The sequence below is a fragment of the Equus caballus genome, chromosome 5 (genome assembly GCF_041296265.1).
Source record: "Equus caballus isolate H_3958 breed thoroughbred chromosome 5, TB-T2T, whole genome shotgun sequence".
NCBI lineage: Eukaryota > Metazoa > Chordata > Mammalia > Perissodactyla > Equidae > Equus > Equus caballus.
In genome coordinates this window covers 44,932,784-44,956,101 of record NC_091688.1, presented here as the reverse complement: position 1 = coordinate 44,956,101, position 23,318 = coordinate 44,932,784, and the positions used below count along the sequence as shown (strand labels likewise).

Sequence of the window (23,318 nt, the reverse complement as noted above, 5' to 3'; positions counted from 1 at the left end):
TTTTCTGATTCTCAAAAACACTTCGTAACGTGAAATCCTTAAATTGCGGAATAAAGGATCACTCATCCATTACTGTCTAGAATTAAGATTTTTAATCCGTAAGCTTAAAATTAGAGGACAATTAACTGCTCATTCACTGCACACTCGGTCAGCATGGGGGTGCTGGAAGAGCTCGGTAATAATTGTGCAGACCAATAAGCATACGGAGATGTTTTAATCCTGTCTCCCTCCCTAAAGTGTTCTGGAGCCTATCATTTGAATTAGCCGAGTCAGGCAGGGAGGGGGCGGGGAGTCCTTCCGCCCTTCTTAGGAGGGGCTGCATTGCAGGGGGAGACAGAGCAGATAGACTCAGTCACTGAGGAGGGAGAGGGAGTGAGAAGACAAAGCCGTCAAAGCCCCAACAGCTTTCCTTTTCTCCAGCCCAGAGCAGACACCGGAGCCCCCGAGGTACTCCCTCCATCTTTGGAACACGCTAGTAATTCATTGATAACAGGTAAACTAAACTGAGGAAGGGGGACGGGGGCTGCAAAGGTAGAACAGCTGCTTCTGGTTAGGTTGAAGACCCCAAATCTGGATGAGGTTGGGGGACAGTTCAGGAGGAGAATAGGTGGCGCTATGAACAATGGGTAGTTATTTGTTCCCCGTTTTACATCTTTGCTAAGATCTCCATCCATGCCTCATAATCCTTTACATAGACATTAATTTCTAACAATTTACATGTACTTATCATTTCTCAGCATTTATCTCCTTATTTCAAGTATCTATTTGCTTATAATTTATTGTCCTTTGTATTTTATTATCTTCAGTCTAGTTATATATCTTCTTTTTCAAGCTATAATTTGTTCTACCAATTTTTTTATGAAATCTCTAGCCCTACTGCATCGTTCTAGCCTCTATTCCCAATATTTCCAGTTTTTTTTCTGTGGTGTTCCATTGATGTGTCTACCCTCACCCCAAACTTCTTTGTCTCTGTGAGAGGGAGTCTGGGGGAGGGATATGAGATAATATTGAGAGTAATCCTGACTTCTCTTTTAACAGTCTCCTTCTGTCCATCTCAAACCTTAGCTCCAAAGAAAGAAGCCACTTGAGGTAGCAAGGTGGGGGCCTCTGTGTTGGAGAACTGCCTGATCCCATATTGAAATCAGTACAGCCCACAAGAGCTAGGTATGGGGGCAGATTCTGGAAGAGGAATGCTTATTTGCAGCTCAGTGGAATAGCTGGGGGAAGGACATAGCTAATAGGAAAATCCAAGCCCAGAATGAGGCACATATAATGAGATGCCAGAGAGCTTCCATTCCCCTCCACCACCATCTCTTGTCCTTCCTCCCTATGGTAGCAGCATGACACAGCAAGGCCCTGTTGGGTAGGCCCTGGATTCCCACAGAGGGTCTGGACAAAAGGTATTTGGGTGTGTCTGTGCACTTCAGAGAGTGTATCTTTTTATACTATATATTTGCTAACCATGCTATTTCTAAGAATAGACAAAGTGATATTTAGAAATTACCTTTGCCTAAAATATCTGGAAAATTTAATATGAAGGATAGTGGGATGCATTTATTGAGTATATATTGTACAAGGCACTGTCCAAGCCCTTTAAGATAAGTAATGAGAGATGTAAAGATAGATGAGGTATGAGCGGAAAACATTTAAGGAGGGGAAGAGAAAGCTAGCTGAAAGGGACCTCTTGCAAAATTTGGGGACCTGAGAATTAAATCCATATTATATTAAATAAAAAATTGTCATTACTAATGAATGTAATGTAAATGGAATTTTAGCTTCAATTTTCTGTGTAGTCAATGTTCTTGGCTTGATTTTAAATGCCGCATATGCTTGTGTGAGTGTCTTTCTAGAATGCATTTGGTACTTTTGGTACATGTCTCTGAATCAATGCATAGCTAGAGATTTTAGTCCTTTTAAGTTAATATTTCGTAAAATTTCCTTTAGCTTTTTTAATTGCAAGATAAGCTCTGCCAGACACTCAGGAATTGTTTGGGCAGTCTTTATACATACTCTGGTTGGAAGAAAAGCAGTCAGTTTGTCAAAGAACTTTTTCTTTTTCTCAGATTTTAGCTTGCTCTCTACTGCCTTTTGCATTTTCACCATTCAGATCAGAATCACAGGAATAAGCAACACTTAACCCACTGAATATCTGTTCTTCAGGAACTAAGAATTCTTGCAAGTTTTGAGCATATTGGTACAGGATTATATAAAACTGTAGGCAACTATCTATGTACAACACATCAAAAAAGGACCAGATTGGGAATTATGAGACCTGGGTTCTATCCAAACTGGCTAGAAGGCTTCACAGGTCAACAGATAATTTCCAAGGTGTTTTCTAGTTTTAAAATTCTATGATTTTTTCCCCTATGATTCTGTTTTTTAAAGAGCCTGTTATGTGCCTGGCATTATACTAAGCTTGCTCTGGAGGGGACTGGTAAGGAAGGGGATATAAAAGAAGCCAGCTAGGTAGGCAAATAACTGGTAATATTAATTAAAAATCCCTATGAGTAGAAGTCAGTAACACTATTGACTCCTAAGGTTTGCTTCTTAGGATCTCTGTAGTCCCAAACCTAAGCCAGGGTTGGTTGGTTGATTGGTACAACCATTTTTTGTAGCTCTCTTTCTGTGCACGTCTCTGCAAATTACTATGGAGATGATCAGAGCTGAATATCATAGGATGATGACCTCACCTTTCCAACACGCTCCCCCACCCTGTTCCAGTCCCCACATCACCCTCCTTCTAAGCAGCTTTTCTGCTGAGTAATGCTCAGTTCCCAGGATTTATTTTGGAGCTTGAACCTAAGAAGAAAAAGAGCAACTTAGGATTTATTTTTAACGTTAAAAACACCCTAGTCTACCCACTCACCATTCCTAAAGCCCCTACACTCTCGCATGACCGTGTTCTAGATTAAGGCTTTCTTTTTCTGCCTTAGTAGAGACATTTCACATTATATGGGGTTATACTTCCCTTAGTGTAGTGTTTTTTTTTTTTTTTAAAGATTTTATTTTTTTCCTTTTTCTCCCCAAAGCCCCTCGGCACATAGTTGTACATTCTTCGTTGTGGGTCCTTCTAGTTGTGGTATGTGGGAAGCTGCCTCAGCGTGGTTTGATGAGCAGTGCCATGTCCGCGCCCAGGATTCGAACTGACGAAACACTGGTCCGCCTGCAGCGGAGCGCGAGAACTTAACCACTCGGCCACGGGGCCAGCCCCCTTAGTGTAGTGTTTTTCATGTTCGCCTAACACATTATATGGGGGCATTTTGGAACCTATTTAAGGCCACAATTTAGGAGTCTCAAGGCCTGGTGAGAGCCAATGGAGTGTGTTGCAAGGCCTTTTGAAACTAGGGTTCTATTTTTGGAGGCGGTGGAATGTTCTACTCCTTTGGGAACATTTCAACTAATGCTTTTGCCCCTTCCCGAGGCTAGTAAGCAGCAGGGTGGAGGCTGCAGGGAGGTGTAAGAGTCCTAACATCAGGGTGTGGGTGGGATGAGCAGAAAAGATGATCAAAGTACTCATTAAAGCATGGAAAAGTAACTAATTCTGTTAAAGGACTTTCTCCTTCCAATCTAAACTTTACTTTCCTTACCTGGAATTTCAATCCATTTGCTCTCACTATCATCAGGTATATTTTAGCATTAGAATCAGAGAAAAGAAATCCTTTTATGGCATAGAAAAATACTTTTAGCACCTGGGTTTTGGTCTGAAGGAGAGGTATGCTAGAGAGAAACAGATAGGCTGTTAAGGCTTATCTGTGGGCTAATAGATGGGAGTGGCAAGGTATTCATTGTATTAAATAAAGAGTGAGGGAAAATTAATCAGCAGCCTTGAATGTCTTGTGCACAAAGTCTAGCACTTGTGAAGAAGGTACAAAGTAGACCGTTTTTCACCCTTGGGGAAACTCAGCCTTCTGAAGGAGATAAGACTATCCCTATACAAGACACATAACAGTCATCTGTAACCCCAAACTGATAGAGCCAGGTAAAACTCTACAGGGTGTTGGGGGAGATGCTGGAAGAAATAAGGTAGATGGAGCTAGAAGTTTAAGGAAGAGGTAAGTTTATAGTAGGATGTAGAAGGCAAGGAGGAAAATGGAAAGCAGAAATGTCATGGGAACCCTTTTCAGAGGTATAATGACCTATTAAACCAAAGGCTGGAAGAAATAAAGTATTTGCAAATATAATAGGAATTCAGGGGAAAGATTCCTCTAGGGACGTGAATGGAGTCTTGAAACTTGGGTAGTATTTTAAGATGCAAAGTGGAGAGAGTTAAGCGAGACAGAAATGAGCATAAGTGTTCCCATTAGGAATAATGGGGCCAGATTCTGGAAGGTCTTGAAAAACAGACCCAAGATCAACTTGGGGCAGTAGGCAGTAAATGGGTCATTCCAGGATGGGGAGACATTAGGAAATGATAATACAGGAAGAGTTCCCAAGGCTTGTCCTAGGGAACTTGGATTATGTGCAGAGGCAAATAGGGATGTAAAGTTTCTAAGTAAGGAAAGGCCATGGCCACAAAGAGGTTGCTATAGCATTAAGACTGACAAGTAGGAGCAGGCCCTGTGGCCGAGTGGCTAAGTTCTCACACTCTGCTTTGGCGGCCCGGGGTTTCGCCGGTTCAGATCCTGGGCATGGACATGGCACCGCTCATTGGGCCATGCTGAGGCGGTGTCCCACATAGCACAACCAGAGGCACTCATAACTAGAATATACAACTATGTACTGAGGGGCTTTGGGGAGCAGAAGAAGAAAAAAAGAAAAGACTGACAAGTGGTTTCTTTGTAGGAAGTTATGAGAGACCCTGTGAGTAGCCAGTACAGCTCCTTTCTTTTCTGGAGAATGCCTATTCCAGAACTGGATCTGTCGGAGCTGGAAGGCCTGGGTCTATCAGATACATCCACCTACAAGATCAAGGACAGCAGCGTTGGCAAAATGACCGGGCAAGCGACTGAAGCAGAGCAGGAGAAAAACCCTGAAGGCGATGCCCTCCTTGAGTACAGCACCTTCAACTTCTGGAGAGCTCCCATTGCCAGCATCCACTCCTTCGAATTGGACTTGCTCTAAGCCCAAGACTTCTCTCTCCCACAACCTTGCCCTCATTGTCTTCTCTTTCAAGCCCCTTCCTTTCCACCCTTCTCCCCTTTTAATCTTGCTCTCTCCCCTCTATTGTATTGAGGTGGTGCTGATGAATCTGCCAGAGTTGTGTTGTGTTACTTATTTATTTATTTATTTATTTATCTATTTATCCATTTTTCTTTCTTTCTTACCAGTTTCTCTCAAAAGCCCTCAAGCCACAAAGTAGAGGGTTCAACCAATGGAGTATTGGGTCACAGGGATTCCTCCTTTTCCCCCCAGATATTAATTTCAGAAAACAGTCTTGATGGGGGCACTACAGAGTAGTATAGTAGTGTAGTAGTGCAAAATGGAGGACTGATTTTTCACTTCCTTTTAATCTGCTTCAGAGATTGTTCAAACCTTCCTAATTTCCTGCTTCAGGCCAGTAAACACAAATATTTCTTCAAGGGTTGGTGAAAACCTGTTTTAATTTGAGATTATCTTCTACAAGACAGGATTTCTAAAAGGCGAAGGTGATAAGTAAGAATCTTGCTTTTTTGATCTTGCTCCTTCTTGTAACACTCTTTTCTCAGAGAAATTGGGAGTAGTTAAAGGTATAAAACAAGAGGAAATAATACATCATGGAAAATGAAAACAGGGGAAAGCACTGAAGCATTTTAGTAACAGCTACGCTCTTTCAAAAGGGTATTGCTTCTTCAAGCCTACTCACTTTATAACTTTGCTCCTGTGGGTTGAAAACTCTAGCTGAGGAAAATCATTCCGATTTCAAATCTTAAGATGTAATCTTGCTGACTGTTATGATAACTTCTAAGGTTTTGATTCCATTTCTAAAAGGAAAGCGTTTGGTTCCTAGTATTTTAGTCTTGTCCTCCTACATTCGCAGTGTATAATTCTGATCAACGGGCCTCCGGCAGTTCTTCAGCCACCTTGAGACCATGAAATGAACAATCACATTCTGACCCTGCAACTTGTCCCCACTCCTTCCCAAAATTATTGCTGCTGATTTGTGCTGCCATTTACTCATTTCTTTAATAAAGACATTCAATCCCAAGACTGGATTCTAGTTTTCTCTCTTTTCACAGGGAAGCAGTCTACACGTCAGAAATTAGCCTTGCCTTCAATTCAGCTGATGTATTTTACCTAATATTCAACTTTGAGGAAGAATAATTTGAGTAGCCTTTATACATTAATATGATGAACTTCAGATTGAACAGATAGGTAACCAAAAAAAGGGCGAAATCAACTTAAAATTATACAGTATTTAGGGAGAAAGCTGCAACCAACCACTCTTCTGCTTGCCAACTGACTATCAACATATCTGAGGTAATAATTCTAGATGCCTCAGAAGGCACCTATGGCACCAAATCTCTTCATTATCGCAGCCTAGGCACCTAAGAAAATAAACTAATTCACCCAAATATGTTACCTGCTTATTTATAACTCATTTCAAAGAAAAACTATCTGGACCAATTCACACATAGCTTTTGGGAGCTTACTATGTTACAGACACTGAGTCAGACAATGTAAGAGGATGTAAACAGGAATGAGACAAGAGTTTGACTCAAATTTAAAACAAGAGGCCTAAAATACCAATATGGGTAGTACTCGGGCACTTTGCCATAAGTAAAGATGATATGAACAGGATGATCTAGATAAGTTCAGAGGAGGAGACACGTAAATTTTCCTAGTAGGTTTTGAAAGGCCCACATCAACGACAAAAGCCAAAATCTAATAAAGAATGGAGCTGTGATTTGTCTTTCTGTTTTTACTTATTCTTGAAGGTCTTTCCCAACCTCTTGCTGTCCTTTAGTCATGGCGATTGGCGGGTGGAGATGGGAATCAACTGTTTGGTAAATAAAACGCCTAAACGGATTTGCACACTCATGCTCCATCCTCTTCCAGGGCCCCCACCCCCACCCCCCAAAGAAACGACTTGTTTCCACTGTTCGCGCTGACAGCTTGGCTCTAGGATCCTTAGATTCAGGCTGTAACCGTAAATAGGTCCGTCAGGCACCAGAGCTCAATTCACACGCAAAGCCAGGAAAGTCCCAAACAACTTCATCCGAGGTTGAGAGGGAAACAATGTTTCCCCATCAACCCTAAAGCTGGCCCCCCAAGAAGTAACAGAAGTGACGCAAAAGCCGACTTTCCCTAAGCGCTTTGCCGGGCTCCTGGCGCCAAAACAAACCATCGGGTCCGTCCCCTACCGGAACTATACGACACGTAAGCCGCGTAATCAACAGTCCTCCGCCTCGCTAAATAGTCCTGACTAGGATATCTCGGATACACAGCTTTTCATCTCAAAAGACCTTCCGGGAATTGAAAACAAGCGTTAGAGGTGCATCACCCTTCTATTCGAATAGAAATGTGGATTTTCTAATCATTTTCTCCACACAGATTCCTCCGCCAGAAATTATATCGCTGTCTTCACTTCCGGGTCCGCCATTTTGTTACCTCCATTTCTCCACGAGGGGGGGTTCAAGGCCCCCCAAATATGCATATATGAAAAGGCCAAAAAGTAACCGTCACTGACAGGGAGTCTTAACTAGAGAAGAAAACGGGACCAAACTGGCAGGCTCGGTGAAAGCGCAGCCGGCAGCGTCCCGGACGAGGTGAGAGGGAAGAAGAGATGCGTGGACTCTGGGGGGCGTCAGGGCTCGAGGGGAGAGTGCCGTGAGAAGTGGCACCGCTTCCCAGCCCGGCCGCGGACTTCTGGGTGCAGCCGGAGCGGCGCCCCTTCACGGGAGCGGGGGCAGCTGGGGGAGGGGGACGGAGAGGAAGGGGATGCTGCCGGGAGGAAGGGGAGGGGACTGGGAGGAGGTGAGGAAGGGGGTGGGTGTAAGACCTGGGGCTGGGGAGCTGGACCAAGGGAAGCCCAGGCCACAGAGGTGACCACCAGGGGGCAGCGCGAGCCCGGGCCGGAGGCTCCCCCCTGCGCGGAGACCTTGGCTCCAAATCGACTCTTCTTGCAGAAAGACAGAACATTGCTGTGAGGACCTGGAGGATTTGTGTTAGAGGAGCACACGGGGACTCTACCTCTCCGGCTCCAGTAGTAGCCGAAAGATAAATAGCGAGCTCAGGAGTCGGAACAGGAGCAGGGAAGGGCCCCCGCCTCCAGGTCTCGCACAGTTGTTTGTACAGCTGGCGGCCCAGTGGGGACGTGTGCAGTAGAAAAAAAAAAGTCGTCAGACCGTGGCTTCTTCGAGTCGAATTCTCCTTCCCGTTAGCTTTCTCCTCTGCTCGCAGATTTCCTTGAGCCCGGCGAGATCATCCCATTCTTCTCCCTCGTCCCAGAAGGACTTCTCTTTTTCTCTCTAAAATACCTGTGGAAAAGAACATTCTGTGGCTTACCTTCAACATTTAACAACGTTTCTCGCCGTCTGGGATACTATTTTCCTCCTACCGTTTGACCCCGCCCCAGTCCAGTAGAGATGTTCTTCAGCATCTTTTCTCATACAGGCTTTGGTAACAGTGAAAGAACTGCCCCGCCCAGATCCCTGTATCAACAAACGGTAATTACTGTGATAATAGAGTACTTTGTTGTCAAGAGCTCAAGCACTTCATCAATTATTAAAACACACTTCTTGAAAGGCCTTGTGTGTTTGTTTGGGAGGCAGAGTGGGTGCTTTGTTATTTTATTAATTTCCAAAATCCTAGGAGGCAAGTTAGATAAGACTTTGTTTCTTCTCTTTATATATTGGGAAAGTGGAGGCACACACAGTAAAGGAGAATGTTTTCCTTTTGTTTTTAGTAATCAGGGAGCTCAGAAGCGCCTAGACTGTCCTCTTGTCTCTTAGGCTATATCTCTTGTCTGGTGGATGCTGCCAGTGTTGACATAGGATACAGGGAGAATGGCACATAGTCCCTCCAGGATGCTGTTATTTTAAAAATACTTTGTATTTTTACTTAAGGTAGCTGCTTCAGGTTAACTCAAAAGAAAAGAGTAACTGAGAATAGGGGGAGAAAAGAGGCTTGAAGAACACTTTTCTAGGAGACTTTTTTAATATCAGGTGATGAATATAACACTCTATTTACATTCTACTCCCAAAGTTTAGCTATATCTTTTTTTTTTTTTTTTTTTTTAGGAAGATTAGCCCTGAGCTAACATCTCCCAGTCCTCCTCTTTTTGCTGAGGAAGACTGGCCCTGAGCTAACATCTGTGCCCATCTTCCTCTACTTTCTATGTGGGACGCCTGCCACAGCATGGCATGCCAAGCGGTGCCATGTCCGCACCCAGGATCCAAACTGGCAAACCCGGGGCCCCCTAAGCGGAACGTGCGCACTTAACCGCTGCGCCACCGGGCCAGCCCCTTAGCTATATCTTTGTGTAGTAAGAAATAAGACTTTTCATGGCCTTAAGAATGAGATGACAGGGGCTGGCCCCGTGGCTGAGTGGTTAAGTTCTCGCACTCTGCTGCAGGCGGCCCAGGGTTTCGTTGGTTCGAATCCTGGGCGTGGACATGGCACTGCTCATCAAGCCACGCTGAGGCAGCGTCCCACATGCCACAACTAGAAGGACCCACAACTAAGAATATACAACTATGTACCAGGGGGCTTTGGGGAGAAAAAGGAAAAAATAAAATCTTTAAAAAAAAAAGAATGAAATGACAAAGTTGGGTCAGTTACTGTTTAGTGGTACTGATACACAGACTCATAAATATAATTAAAGAAAAGTGATAAAGTTGACATATAAATGAAGGCAGACTACAGTGGAAAAAGTTAACTGCTCAAAAATATTTTGCAAGAGTTCAGGTATTGAAGACACCAGTTGCAGTGGGATAAAATTAACTTATTTAAAGGATCTTGTTTTCCAGAAGTATCAGCTTCCCAGGAATGTGAAGCAAACCCAGTTTCTCCTTAAGCAGATACCTCACCCTTCAACTGAATATTGTTTTGTGGTAGAGAATAGAGCTGAAATTTGATTATTAGGATAGTTTAATCCTGCTTTGGGCTAGCATTCCTGAACATCTCAATGTAGGGCATTCTTTCCTTTTGTGATCAATTATTGTAAAGGTGTTTAAGGCTTGGCAGTATACCTTTCATATTTACTGTAATTTGAGAAAATATGGAGTCATTTCTGATTGATATAAACCACCTAAAAATTTGTTCTTGTTTTTAACTATTGGTAATAAGAATTAAATTGAAAGGCAGTTTTGATTTTTTTGTTTTCTTTTTTGAGGAAGATTAGGCCTCCTCTTTTTGCTGAGGAAGACTGGCCTTGAGCTAACATCCCTGCCCATCTTCCTCTATTTTATATGTGGGATGCCTGCCACAGCGTGGCTTGCCAGGCAGTGCATAAATCTGCACCTGGGATCCAAACCGTTGAACCCTGAGCCGCCAAAGTGGAACATGTGAACTTAACCGCTGCACCAGCAGGCTGGCTCCAGTTTTGATATTTTAAAAGGAAGATAGCCATGGAGAAATGTGAAGTATCAGTTTTTTGTGACAAGGTTTTGCTAATCATTTTTTCTCTAGGGTTTTCTTGAGTTGTAAAAACTGACACCTAGATCAGATTAGAGAAGTTCACACTTAAAGTTCATCCTCTGCTCCCGAACATACCCATTTAGAGGGCCTGGACTGGAGCCTCAGGTATATTCATTCTGAACAGACTCCCCTCCTGGTCTCCTGTTTGAGCACAATGCTGTATGATATGGAATGGAAAATTACATTACATAGTGGCTGAATGATTTGCTTAAGCCAATGATTCTCAAATTTTCTGGTTTCAAGACTCATTTATATTCTTAAAAATTGTTGACAGCCCGGGGTTTGCCGGTTGGGATCCCGGGTGCAGACATGGCACTGCTTGTCAAGCCATGCTGTGGTAGGCGTCCCACATATAAAGTAGAGGAAGATGGGCACGGATGTTAGCTCAGGGCCAGTCTTCCTCCGCAAAAAGAGGAGGATTGGTGGCAGATGTTAGCTCAGGGCTAGTCTTCCTCAAAAAAAAAAAAATTATTGAGGACTCCAATGTGTTATGTCTATTGATATTTTCTGTTTTAGAAATTTTTAAGTGTTCATTAATTAAAATACAATAATAAATCCATTACATGTTAACATAAATAACACATTTTTATGAAAAATATATCTTCCAAGTTAAATAGTGAGAAGAATGGAATTTATATTTTTGCAAATCTCTTTAACTTCTGGTTTAATAGAAGACTAGCATTTTCATATGTATTTCTGTGTTCAATCTGTTGCAATATGTACTTGGAGAAGGGAGGAGTATTTTAAAAGCTTTTTCAGGTAATTACGGGTATTCTTCTTTGATGCTACACAAAAACTTGACAAGTGACAGTTTCTTAAAAGTTAGTTGCAATAAGGAATCTGAAACCACATCAATGAAATTTTTATACTCTGTTACCTTAAAATCTGTTGCTCTGGGGCCGGCCCGGTGGCGCAGCGGTTAAGTTCTCACGTTCTGCTTCGGCGGCCCGGGGTTCACCGGTTCGGAACCCCGGGTGCGGACATGGCACCGCTTGGCAAGCCATGCTGTGGTAGGCGTCCCACATATAAAGTAGAGGAAGATGGGCATGGATGTTAGCTCAGGGCCAGCCTTCCTCAGCAAAAAGAGGAGGATTGGCAGCAGATGTTAGCTTAGGGCTAATCTTGCTCAAAAAAAAAAAATCTGTTGCTCTGTCTTTCACTTTGAATGAATCTTTTTACCCATGTATGATTTTATAACTTGCGTTGATCATTTGGAAAATGTTGGGCTTCTGGCGACTCTGAAGCTGGGGAGATCCCAGCTGGGCTGAGGATCTCACTGTCCTTGTAGCCCTTCAACCTTCCCCCAAAGCCCCTCAATAAAACGGCTTGATCCCCGAAAAAGAAAAATATTTGTTCACCAAATTATGCAGATCATTGAAATGTTTATCCATTTTATTATACAAGTACACTATAAAAAAAGCACATTCGTTAGTATCACCACTAATTTCATCAGAAAAGTTTGTAGTAAGCTATCAACTTATGGTGATAGATATAGGTTTCTCAAAATTCTAATTTTTGCTTGAAAGCTCCAATTATAATTGATAATTGGCAATAAATACTGTCAATTGTTTTCCTTGAAGTGGCAGGCTCATGTTCATTTTTGAAAAAGTGTCTCCTGTATACCCCAGTCTCAATATCACATGGTTTGTCTATTCATAATTCTTTCATGTAACATAATATTTCTACCCATGGTCATTTCAAAGGGATAAAATGCTGTTTTATTGATTCCTTAAGCTAGAAAGGTGGCAATGTGTTTTCACGTTACCACCACATATTTCCAAAGTATTTTTCTGGAGACTGAAAGCAAAGGAACCATTGTTTGGGTCCTGAAACGTTCCCAGGTACCTGATTGTTCGTGTTAGATGAGGTAGAAAGGCAGTGCCCTACCAGATAGTCAGCTTGAGAAGTATCCTGCATATATTCAAGTACAAGAGGTCTTAAAACATTTTACAGGCAGCTAACTTTCCTTGTGTTTAAGTTATAGCTTCCTGAAAACTTTTGTTCCTATGCATAAAAATGTCTTTGGTGGACCTGGGGAAGAGGTTGCTAGAAGCAGCGAGAAAAGGCCAAGATGATGAAGTGAGAACATTGATGGCAAATGGTGCTCCATTCACCACAGATTGGGTAAACTGTCTTAATTATTCCCAGCATGTGCTATTACCAGCCTTTTTCTTAAAAGCTAAACAAACTTTATTGGTTTTTCTTCATTCCTTTTCTGTCTCCTTCTCCCTACAAGATTTTATTTCCTTTGTCTCATCTGAATATATGGTTTTCTTTTTCTTTTAGTTTTCCAAATTGAAAGAGTCTCCTGTGGATATATAGGTGGTAATTGTAAGGTATTATATACTTGTGATTTTCTATAATGCTTTTTAGAGTATTTTCTGAAGGTTTAATTCTCCCTGGAGTGTACTTGGATTATAGGCTTTTGTAATTAGCTAGAAATTAAACAAAATCAGTATAATAAGAGTGCATTTTTAAACTAATAAAGTCCTTATTTCTTTTTCTCTAAAATGTCCTGGTTAATAAGGAATGGTCTAGCCATTTTGTTTTCTTTCCCACTGTTAAAAAACATTAAAGAGGAAAGTGTAATTTCATAAGCCTAGACAGCCAGCTTGGAGAGCAGAGAGTTTCAGAAGATCCAGGTCCATCTTCTGATGTGGGTTTGGTTAGCATTCATAGATTTTGTAAGCATTGCCTTATTTTAAAAGTTTGATGAGTGAGTGTCCTCTGTTCTGGGGTGATTAGTTCATAACTTTAAAAGCCAGCAGGTTCTTAGCACTTCACAAAAAGGAAGAAAAGGAAACCCATGAGATTAGCATTTCTATAAATAGGCCTGAAAAGAGCAATGTGAATTAAATCCAGTCATGCAGAGAAGCTGAATATATGAAAAGCAAAGAATAAACGAAATAGGCTTAAAATAAAGAGCGTAACACAAAGGAGCGGATCTCTGGTCAAAATGGATGTCCATAGATAACTCTTAAAAGATTTGCTTTAAGATGATACAGACCTCCTTATTGCTATTGACACACCATTCCTAAATTTATATTGCCTCTTCATCTCATCAGTCTTTTTGCTTTGCTTTACTGTGGGAACAAACTCCTATTCCAACCAGTTAAACTTGCACCTCAAATTCCACATGTAGCTTTCTAATCTCTGCCCTCTTCCTAAGAATTGTTTTGAACCTGCGTCTATCCCTTCCCTTTACCTGACTCAGAATGCTCTTGTCTATCCATTTTTCTTTTTCTTTTCTTTTCTTTTTTGAGGAAGATTGGCTCTGAACTAACATCTGTTGCCAATCTTCCTCTTTTCGTTTGAGGAAAATTGTTGCTGAGCTAACATCTGTGCCAGTCTTCCTCTGTTTTATGTGGGATGCCGCCACAGCGTGGCTTGATTAGTGATGCTCAGTCCATGCCCAGGATCCAAACCTGTGAACCCCGGGCTGCCAAAGTGGAGCATGCAAACTTAACCACTATGCCACCAGGCCGGCCCCTGTCTATCCGTTTTTTCACCTCCTTCTAAGCCCTGCCTAAAATCATGTCCTTTAGGGGATCTTATCTGATAAGTCCACCTAACTTAAATCCATTATACTTAGCACTTATTTAATTGGTGGTATATTTGTTTGCCCATTAGTATATTAATTTTTCAATTAAACCATTTCTTCAGTCCTATCTGTCCAACCAGATTCTCTCTCTAAGGACAGGAACTGTAGAATTCACCTCTTGTTCATTTGTATGTCTCCAGTAATGATTTAGGACTCTGCACACAGTTGATATTCAATGAGTATTATTTTCCCACAGCTTGGAACATCACCCCTCCACCTTGCAGCCCAGTATGGTCATTATTCCACAGCAGAAGTGCTCCTTCGAGCAGGAGTTAGCAGGGATGCCCGGACCAAAGTGGACAGGACCCCCTTGCACATGGCTGCGGCTGATGGACATGCGCACATCGTGGAACTGCTTGTTAGGGTAAAGCGAGAATAGAGGCTGGTCTATATTGTAAAAAAGACGTCCATCTCCTGTTTTCTTACTTAACCGGGTGGTAGGAAACTAGGTTAGGAAAGATTAAGTTTAGGACAGTTTATACCATTGAGTTGCATCTCTTTCAAGAGTAATCATGGCTATGAGGATTTTTCTTCTAATTTTTTAAAGGCTAAACAGACTTTATTGATTTTTCTTCATTCCTTTTTTGCAGGTGTTCTCTGAACTTATGCCTATTTTTTCAGGCAGTCAGCTCTTGTTAATAAATGCACTGAAAATTTGTTCTTTTGCCCTTACTCTCCCATCTGTTATAATTTCCCTGTGATGTCCTTAGAAGAAGCACTCATTGAAGGCATTATGTCTATCAGCATTCAGGAGAATTTAAGAAGTGTTTTTCCCTTTGATATTTCTTAAATGCGATCTAAATTTGAATATGTGTAATCTCTATGGAAATCCTCTATATTTAGTGATGGGAATCTTGCACCTGTGCTACTATAACCACTGTCTGAAAAAATTGCTTTTCTATGACAGAATGGTGCAGATGTGAATGCCAAGGACATGCTGAAGATGACAGCTTTGCATTGGGCCACAGAGCACCACCATCGAGATGTTGTGGAACTACTTATCAAATATGGAGCTGATGTCCATGCTTTCAGCAAGTTTGATAAATCTGCCTTTGACATTGCCCTGGAGAAGAACAATGCTGAGATTCTGGTCATCCTTCAGGTCTAGTTCTTTTTATACCCCCAGAATAGAATTCAATTGAAGTTAAGGATTTTTTGTAGGAGCTTAATCAAAACTGAATTTTCCTGGGCCTGGCCCCGGGGCCGAGTGGTGAAAGTTCCATGCACTCCACTTCAGCAACCCAGGTTTCCGGGTTTGGATACTGGACACAGATCTGCTCCACTTGTCAGCCATGCTGTGGAGGCATCCCACATACAAAAAATAGAGGAGGATTGGTGTGGATGTTAGGTCAGGGCTGATCTTCCTCAAAGCAGAAAAAGAAGAGGATTGGCAACAGATGTTAGCTCAGGGTGAATCTTCCTTACCAAAAACAAACAAACAAAAAAACCCCTGAATTTTCCCTGTCTTATCAAAGTAGTACTTCTAATATGTCTCAGTCTTGTGGCTCGGTGTCACTAGTATCTTTTTCTAAAAAATAACATTCTTTGAAGCCCTGAATTATTCATGGTGATTGAAGAACGATGTTGTGGCCAGTTCAAAAACAAGATTTATTTGGCTTTTGAATTTTTTTTCTCCATGAAAATTTCCCTTTCTAATTAAACTTGACTTGATACAGTATTAAAAGCCTCTTTGTGTTTTCTTTTTTTTTTTAAAGATTTAATTTTTTCCATTTTCTCCCAGAGCCCCCCATACATAGTTGTATGTTGTAGTTGTGGTTCCCTCCAGTTGTGGCATGCGGGACATCACCTCATCGTGGCCTGATGAGCGGTGCCATGTCTGCCCCCAGGATCTGAACCGGTGAAACCCTGGGCCACCTCAGCAGAGTGCGAGAACTTAACCACTTGGCCATGGGGCCGGCCCCTCTTTGTGTTTTCTGAACATACATCAACTGATGTGAGATAATACATAGCTCTGAAGCATATTGAGTCATAAGGAAGCCATCTCAGAATTAAAAATTAGCTGTGATGATTTCATCCATTAATTCTTAAACCAGCACTTGTATATCAGGGAACAACAGGATGAGGGATACAAAGATTAATAGGACATGGCCCTACCCTTGGAGTGTTTACAGCATAATGAAGGTAAAGACAAGAAATAAATTATCACAATACTACAGTGATAAACAGACATCTAGCAACTGTTACAGGAGTGAAGATGAAGGAGTATTAATGATGCTTAAGGCAGAGATTAAAGTAGATGTAGAATTTGAACTGAGTTTTGAAGGAGAAGTAGGCAGAGAAGTGAGAAAATGATACTCTAGGCTAGAAAAAGCAAATTGAAAACATAGAGGTGTGAAAGGACATGGAATATTCAGGAAAGAGTAAGTAGTTCTGCGACTAGAGATTGGGCAAGGGAAGTGGAGTTAGGGAGTAGCAGGAGCTAAGGCTTGAGAGTTAGACTGGGTTCTCAATGTAGAGATGTTACGTGGCTTACAAAGAAGCTTGCGCTATTTTGTGGGCAGTCGGGATCCAAAAGAAGCTTTTAAATAGAGGATTGATAGAATTAGATTTTTTTTTAAGAGGAGATTGTTTGGAGTGTGGTATGCAGACTGGAGAGAGAAAACACTTAATCCTAAAGAACCAGTTAGTGACTTTCATTGGGCCAGGCAAGAGCCAATGAGGACTTGAGTTAAGGAATTAATAGTGGAGGATAGAAGAGGCAGATTCAAGAAGGAATTTAACAGTAACCAGAGAATGGATAATCTGTTTCAACTGAAGCTCTTGGTCAAGGGGATAATTATATATGAAAAATAAATAGCCATTTCTGCTGCTTTTTCAGTGTTTTTTGTTTGTTTGTTTTTTTCCCTGACAAATGGTTCCCTATAGACTGGTTATCCTCTTCAACTTTGGATTCCTTGTTTAGAGCCCTTTCATAATTGGACTTTTTTAGTACTGATCATGTTTGTAGAAAACGGCTTCTGAAAATAAAATAATAAAGATAAGCATCTTTACACCAAAACTGTGAAAATATCCCTCGAAGCAAAAGTGCAGCATATGGAACTAGACTTTAAAATCTGACGCTCATTTATTTGCTTGTTATGTATTCTCTTAGGAATTTCTTCAGTGGCAGAATGGAACTAGTAGTTGAACAGAACTCTGGAGAATATTGTTCTCTGTAGATTCTCTTCAGGGATCTTCCGCTAGCACATTACTTGTAGATAATTGATCATAGAATATGAGTGCTGGAAATTACTTCTTAGGCCACCTCACTCATTTTTCAAATAAAAAAATAAGATCCAGAGAGGTTAAGTTAATTGTCCAAAAGTTTTTGCAAATAATACCCCTTTTTTTTTCTGAGGTAGAAATAAGGTTGAGAAAGCAACCTAACATCTCTCTTGCCCTGTCTGGAAAAAAACCCAGTAGTCTTAATGAGAATTCTGAGCTCCTTGGGACATTGTGTGCTGGAACTAGTTCTGCTTGATAGAGCATTGTGGGAGAGTGGCTGTTCAGTAACTGTATAACTGTGTAACTAAGGCTGATAAGTGTTCTGACTTTGAAATATCCTGCCTTGTTTTGTAGGAAGCCATGCAGAATCAGGTGAATGCTAATCCCGAGAGAGCCAACCCTGTGACTATGGCTGCCCCATTCATCTTAGCGCCGGGAGAAGTCGTCAACCTCACTAGCTTTGTTTCTTCAACCAACACCAAAACAACCTCAGGTAATATTCTGATAATGTGACATTATTTTAGACTTAAATTGAACAGAACCCCAGGTTTTCCTATGAGATGACTAGATGCCCTGTCTCATACCCACTCCTTTATTAAAATATTCCCCAAATAGAAGATTTATGATAGATTTTAAAGCTAATTCACTTATTCTTTCTGGGGGGAAGGAAGATCATACATAGTGATTATAAATGAGTGCTTATTGTGTTAAAAGTAAAATATTCTACAGATTAATCTGTTGAAGGGTTATGTCTGACCCCAAAATGAAAATATAAGGGTGTTTCACTATGGTGCTGATGAGGAAAATAGTTAAATATTCATAGTATAAAGAAGTAACAAAGCATGATAAGCAGAAGTGGTTGTTGGAGTGCTGACATACAAGAGATATGTATGATTATTTGAATAAAGTGTAAGAGTCTCGATTTGTTCTTGAGAACATATATAACAACAAAAAGCAGATAAAAGCACTTGGTGTCAATCTTTTGAGACGTATATGTTTTTAACACAAACATCTATCTAGAAAGGAGCAAATTGATCTTAGTTTCAACATCTCCTTACAAATAATTGTTTTACAATCAGGGAATTTGTGTCTTCATTTAAATAAATTTTCCGAGGCTGGCCCGGGGGCGCAGCGGTTAAGTTCACACGTTCCACTTCTGCGGTCCGGGCTCTGACGGTTCGGATCCTGGGTGCGGGCATGGCACCCACTTGGCACGCCATGCTGTGGTAGGCGTCCCACATATAAAGTAGAGGAAGATGGGCACGATGTTAGCTCAGGGCCAGTCTTCCTCAGCAAAAAGAGGAGGATTGGCAGCAGTTAGTTCAGGGCTAATCTTCCTCAAAATAAATAAATAAATAAATTTTCCAAGTGATTTTTGGTTTCTTTTTCTATTTCTGACTTTCTTTTTAAAATAAGCAACTCTATTCCTAGTTAAGTTTGTATAATATCACAGGAAAATCTTGAATGAGGTGTTAGTATTGAGAGGCAGTGTGGTAAAATAGAGCATATACACAAGGTACATAGAATTTTGCATTCAGAACTGCGTTCAAATACTGATTCATTAATTGGCTAGGTGCTTGAGCTTGGGAAAACTACTTACTTCTCTAAGCCTTCTTTACTTATCTATAAAGTTGGGACATAGTAATACCTACTTTATGAGATTGTTATGAGACTTTGAGATTTTGTATTTCAGTGTTCATTTTATAGCAGGACTTCAATAATAGCTAGTATTAAATGAAAATATAATTTCTCGATGAAGCTTGACTCTGTCATGCCCACAAGGGGGCAGTAGTGACCCTCATTTTATAGACTATTATTTAAAATTACTGTGCTTGGTCTTTGGTTGGATTATGCAAAAAATTTAGCTTAAATAGATGTAAACATGTAATCAGAATATTCACAGCTTTTTGGATTTGTTGTGATTCAGGCCATATTGATTAGAACAAGTGCTTTTATAATCCAAAAGTCTTTAGAAGCCAATGAAATTATATGTTCACAAACATGTGAAGAGAGCTAGAGTTGGTCATTAATCTAACTACTGAAATTCTCCAGACTCTGATCTGGAATGATAAGCAAAGTTAAGGAAATTCAGGATGGAAATTCTTAGCCTGGGCTCCCATGGGCCTATATCATGTTTGTCATGTTGCTTTTGGCAAACCTGCTCTTCCTTCTCCCTTCTGTATGCTGACAACAGCAAATTGAAATAACCAAACCATCACATAAGAGAGCTGTTCTCTCCAGTCACGTCTTACTCATGAAGCAGTTCTACCGAGCTGGCCCCCTTTAGGGGATTGGCCTACCTGATGCTTAATCAGTGCAGATAAAAGAAAGGAGAAAAGTTATAAAACAAATTCAGGTGGTGTTATTCAACTGGGTTAAAAGATATTCTTTTCCTGAATGGTGAGTGGCCTTCTTATTCCCCGTCACCCAGTAATATTTTTAAGAATTAACTGAAAGTATCCTAGGATTATCATTTTGGTGGATATTTTTGATACCAAAATCCAGATTATAAAATTCATTTGTGACTAAATATATTAGTCATCATCAGTGTCACCATCAAACCGCAGTGATTTGGGAAGGCAGACTAATTAAAACAATCAGGGCAAAACAAAGTTGTGAAGATGAATTTCCTGTTTCTGTCGAATCGTAAGATGCACTCAGAAGTCAAAGATAAATAATTTTGTGTTGGTTCATAAAGAGTACAGTCTTTGGAATCTAATGAACTAGGTTCTAATCCAGGCTCTGATATTCACTAGCTGCATGACTGTGGGCAAGTTACTTAGTTTTTCTACATCTAGTTTTGTCTAGCCTACCGTAGCACACTCCCCTAAATCCTGGTCTGAAGAGTTTATTTAAATAAGCCCTATTCTGAATAGGTAACAAGAATCATCACTGATAATGCTATTTCCCTTCCAAAAACAATAGGATCCATGCACATTTTACTTTATTTGATGTTGGGTGTTATATTGAGCAAAGGAAGCAATTAACATTATTTATTTTTTATTTTTTTAAAGATTGGCACCTGGGCTAACAACTGTTGCCAATCTTTTTTTTTTTTTCTGCTTTATCTCCCCAAACCCCCATTGTACACAGTTGTATATCTCAGTTGCAGGTCCTTCTAGTTGTGGGATGTGGGATGCCGCCTCAACGTGGCCTGACGAGTGGTGCCATGTCTGCGCCCAGGATCCGAACCCTGGGCCGCCACAGCGGAGCGCGCGAACTTAACCACTCGGCCACAGAGCCGGCCTCGCAATTAACATTATTGAACAATAAAGTACTTTATTCTCCTGGCACTCACTGGGAGAAGTCTAAAGAAGTAATTTGCACTTTCTTTTCACTTTCAACTGTGTGTATCAGAATACTAAATCTGACTTTTCACAAATCTTTTTTTCTTCAGTTTTGCTATTGAGGAGAAGTTGGGTGAGTCATGTGTGAATCAAAGGGAGAGCATCCTTAATTTGGAATCATCAAATGCTAAAAACACACATAATGCTTTTCTCATGCAGCAGTTCTGCCCAGCTGTTCTCCTTTAGATGAGTGGTCTACCTGATGTTTAGCCTACTTGAACTTTAATTATAACAGCTTTGGGTTTTTTTGTTTGTGTGTGTCTGTGTGTGTATATATGAACTCTGGCAAAATAATAAGCCTTCTTTTTTGATTGCTAGTGACTTATTGTCTCTCTTTCCAACCTTCATGAGAGATATAAATATCTAAAAGTTGCTTGTTCCTTGTTTCCTTTGTGTGTTCTTATATCAGTATTTGGTATGATAGGCTGAGTGATGAGAAAAGTATGAACTAAGCAGGAAAATTAGGGAATAGGCTGTAGCTGGATCTTGCTCTGCATGAAGTTGTTAGATAGACTCAAGCTCCTTTATGGAGGTCAAGCACTGTGTTCCACTCAGACCATTAGGTTCCCTGAGTATTTTTTGAGAGAATTAGAATAAAATAGGGATCTCATCATCATCTCTACCCTCATCCCCACTCCAACAGTCATCATCCAAAAGCTTTGATTAAGAAAGTTCATAGTTGGGGCCGGCCTGGTGCACAGTGGTTAAGTTTGCACGTTCCGCTTCTGCGGCCCGGGGTCCGCCGGTTCAGATCCCAGGTGTGGACATGGCACCGCTTGGCAAGCCATGCTGTGGTAGGCGTCCCACATAGAAAGTAGAGGAAGATGGGCATGGATGTTAGCTCAATGCCAGCCTTCCTCAGCAAAAAGAGGAGGACTGGCAGCAGATGTTAGCTCAGGGCTAATCTTCCTCGGAAAAAAAAAGTTCATAGCTATGAGGAGTACTATATAAGTAATCCACCTTTTTCTTTTTCTGCTTTTTCTCCCCAAATCCCTCCATTACATAGTTGTATATTTTAGTTGTGGGTCCTTCTAGTTGTGGCATGTGGAACGCTGCCTCAGCATGGCCTGACGAGCAGTGCCGTGTCTGCACCCAGGATCTGAACCAGCGAAACCCTAGGCCACCGAAGTGGAGCGCGTGAAATTAACCACTCGGCCATGGGGCCAGCCCCTAAGTAATCCACCTTTTTAAGGAAAATCTTCTGAAAGTTAAATTTATAAACCAATTAGATTACCTAGATTAATCATATCAGAAAAGCATTGTTTGCTCTGTGGAAGGATTTATTATAAGAACTATTATATAGAAGTTTCCTTAAGTATTTTTTTAAAGATTTTATTTTATTTTTTAAAAGTTTTTAATTTTTTATTTTTCCTTCTCCTGCCCAAAGCCTGCCAGTACATAGTTGTGTATTTTGGTTGTGGGTCCTTCTAGTTGTGGCATGTGGGATGCCCCCTCAGCATGGCCTGATGAGCAGTGCTAGGTCCACGCCCAGGATCCAAACTGGTGAAACCCTGGGCCACCAAAGCTGGAGTGTGCGAACTTAACCACTTGGCCACAGGGCCAGCCCCTCCTTAAGTATTTTTAAGTATTTTACAGATAACTGACTTTTTGATAGAAGAAAGGCTGGAAAGAATCTTTAAGCATAGCAATGGGAAAACTTAAAAATTAAGAGTACATTTAAAAAGAAGATATGTGTATCAGTCAGAGTCCAGTCAGGAGACAAAACTACATGGTGATTTGTATAATTTTATTATATACATATAATTTATAAACCTGTATGTATAATTTATAAAGAATTGTTAGTTAGTAATAGTGGATTAACTACTCAGAGGTGAGGAGAACCCTAATGAATACAAGAATAGCCAATATAGGAGCAGCCACTACTTCTGGATGACAAAACTTTCATGCCAGCTGACAAGAAATGTCTATAGGGTCCAGCTTCAGTATCACAAAGCAGGGCAAAGAAGGGTGGATTTAGAGAAAAGAGGCAATAAATTCCCAGCTGGTCCAATAAGTATCTCTGAGGGGCTGGCCAGTGGCACAGTAATTAAGTGCACACGTTCTGCTTCAGTGGCCCCGGGTTCACTGGTTTGGATCCCAGGTGCGGATCTGCACACTGCTTGGCAAGCCACGCTGTGGCAGGCATCTCACATATAAAAGTAGAGGAAGATGAGCATGGATGTTAGCTCAGGGTCAGTCTTCCTCAGCAAAAAGAGAAGGATTGGCGGCAGATGTTAGCTCAGGGCTAATCTCCTTCTTCAAAAAAAAAATTAAAAAAAAATAATAAGTATCTCTGAAATCATAGGGAAAGACATAGGGAAATGCAGTTCATTTTACTGAAGTTAGATTTATGCAAAACTGTTGAGTGGTGCTTTTGGTTCATAAAGTTAGGCATGCTTGTTGCCAGATCTAATGTACTTCCCTCTTGGAACTTAGCTATAAGAATAGCACACAGAGGGGCCAGCCCCGTGGCCGAGTGGTTAAGTTCACATGCTCTTTTTTGGTGGCCTAGGGTTTCACCGGATCCTGGGCGCAGACCTAGCACCTCTCATCAAGCCATGCTGAGGCAGCATCCCACATGCCACAAC

The 23,318-nt window shown here is 41.1% G+C and overlaps 2 protein-coding genes and 1 long non-coding RNA gene across 7 annotated transcripts in view; 2 read left to right on the top strand and 1 right to left on the bottom strand.

Moving 5' to 3' along the window:
- Positions 1 to 307: 307 nt before the first annotated feature.
- Positions 308 to 6,124, top strand: MLLT11 (MLLT11 transcription factor 7 cofactor). 5 transcript variants are annotated; one of them, XM_023641228.2, is made up of 3 exons: positions 356 to 493; positions 1,066 to 1,164; positions 4,783 to 6,124. In XM_023641228.2, the coding sequence occupies exon 3, from the start codon at positions 4,789 to 4,791 to the stop codon at positions 5,059 to 5,061; it is 273 nt and encodes a 90-aa protein (XP_023496996.1). In that variant the 5' UTR covers positions 356 to 493; positions 1,066 to 1,164; positions 4,783 to 4,788; the 3' UTR covers positions 5,062 to 6,124. The 5 variants fall into 5 exon arrangements, with proteins under 5 accessions (XP_023496993.2, XP_070124405.1, XP_023496995.1 ...); XM_023641225.2 differs by lacking the exon at positions 1,066 to 1,164 and having other exon boundaries at positions 308 to 493; positions 4,787 to 6,124; XM_070268304.1 differs by lacking the exon at positions 1,066 to 1,164 and having other exon boundaries at positions 333 to 447.
- LOC138924289 (uncharacterized) lies at positions 5,523 to 8,570 on the bottom strand. The gene is made up of 2 exons (XR_011439216.1): positions 8,477 to 8,570; positions 5,523 to 8,396 (listed from the first exon to the last, which is right to left on the bottom strand). It is a non-coding gene; the product is annotated as an uncharacterized lncRNA (long non-coding RNA).
- GABPB2 (GA binding protein transcription factor subunit beta 2) overlaps positions 8,446 to 23,318 on the top strand; it is a 27,097-nt gene continuing 12,224 nt past the window's right edge. The window contains 7 exon segments of the mRNA XM_005610159.4: positions 8,446 to 8,585; positions 12,536 to 12,681; positions 12,844 to 12,855; positions 12,858 to 12,893; positions 14,355 to 14,522; positions 15,066 to 15,260; positions 17,738 to 17,876. Coding sequence (XP_005610216.2) covers positions 12,574 to 12,681; positions 12,844 to 12,855; positions 12,858 to 12,893; positions 14,355 to 14,522; positions 15,066 to 15,260; positions 17,738 to 17,876 — 658 coding nt within the window. The 5' untranslated portion in view covers positions 8,446 to 8,585; positions 12,536 to 12,573.

What these genes read in the sequence shown, in the direction of transcription:
- MLLT11 (XM_023641225.2), top strand. Translation starts at nt 4,789, where the DNA reads ATGAGAGACCCTGTGAGTAGCCAGTACAGCTCCTTTCTTTTCTGGAGA.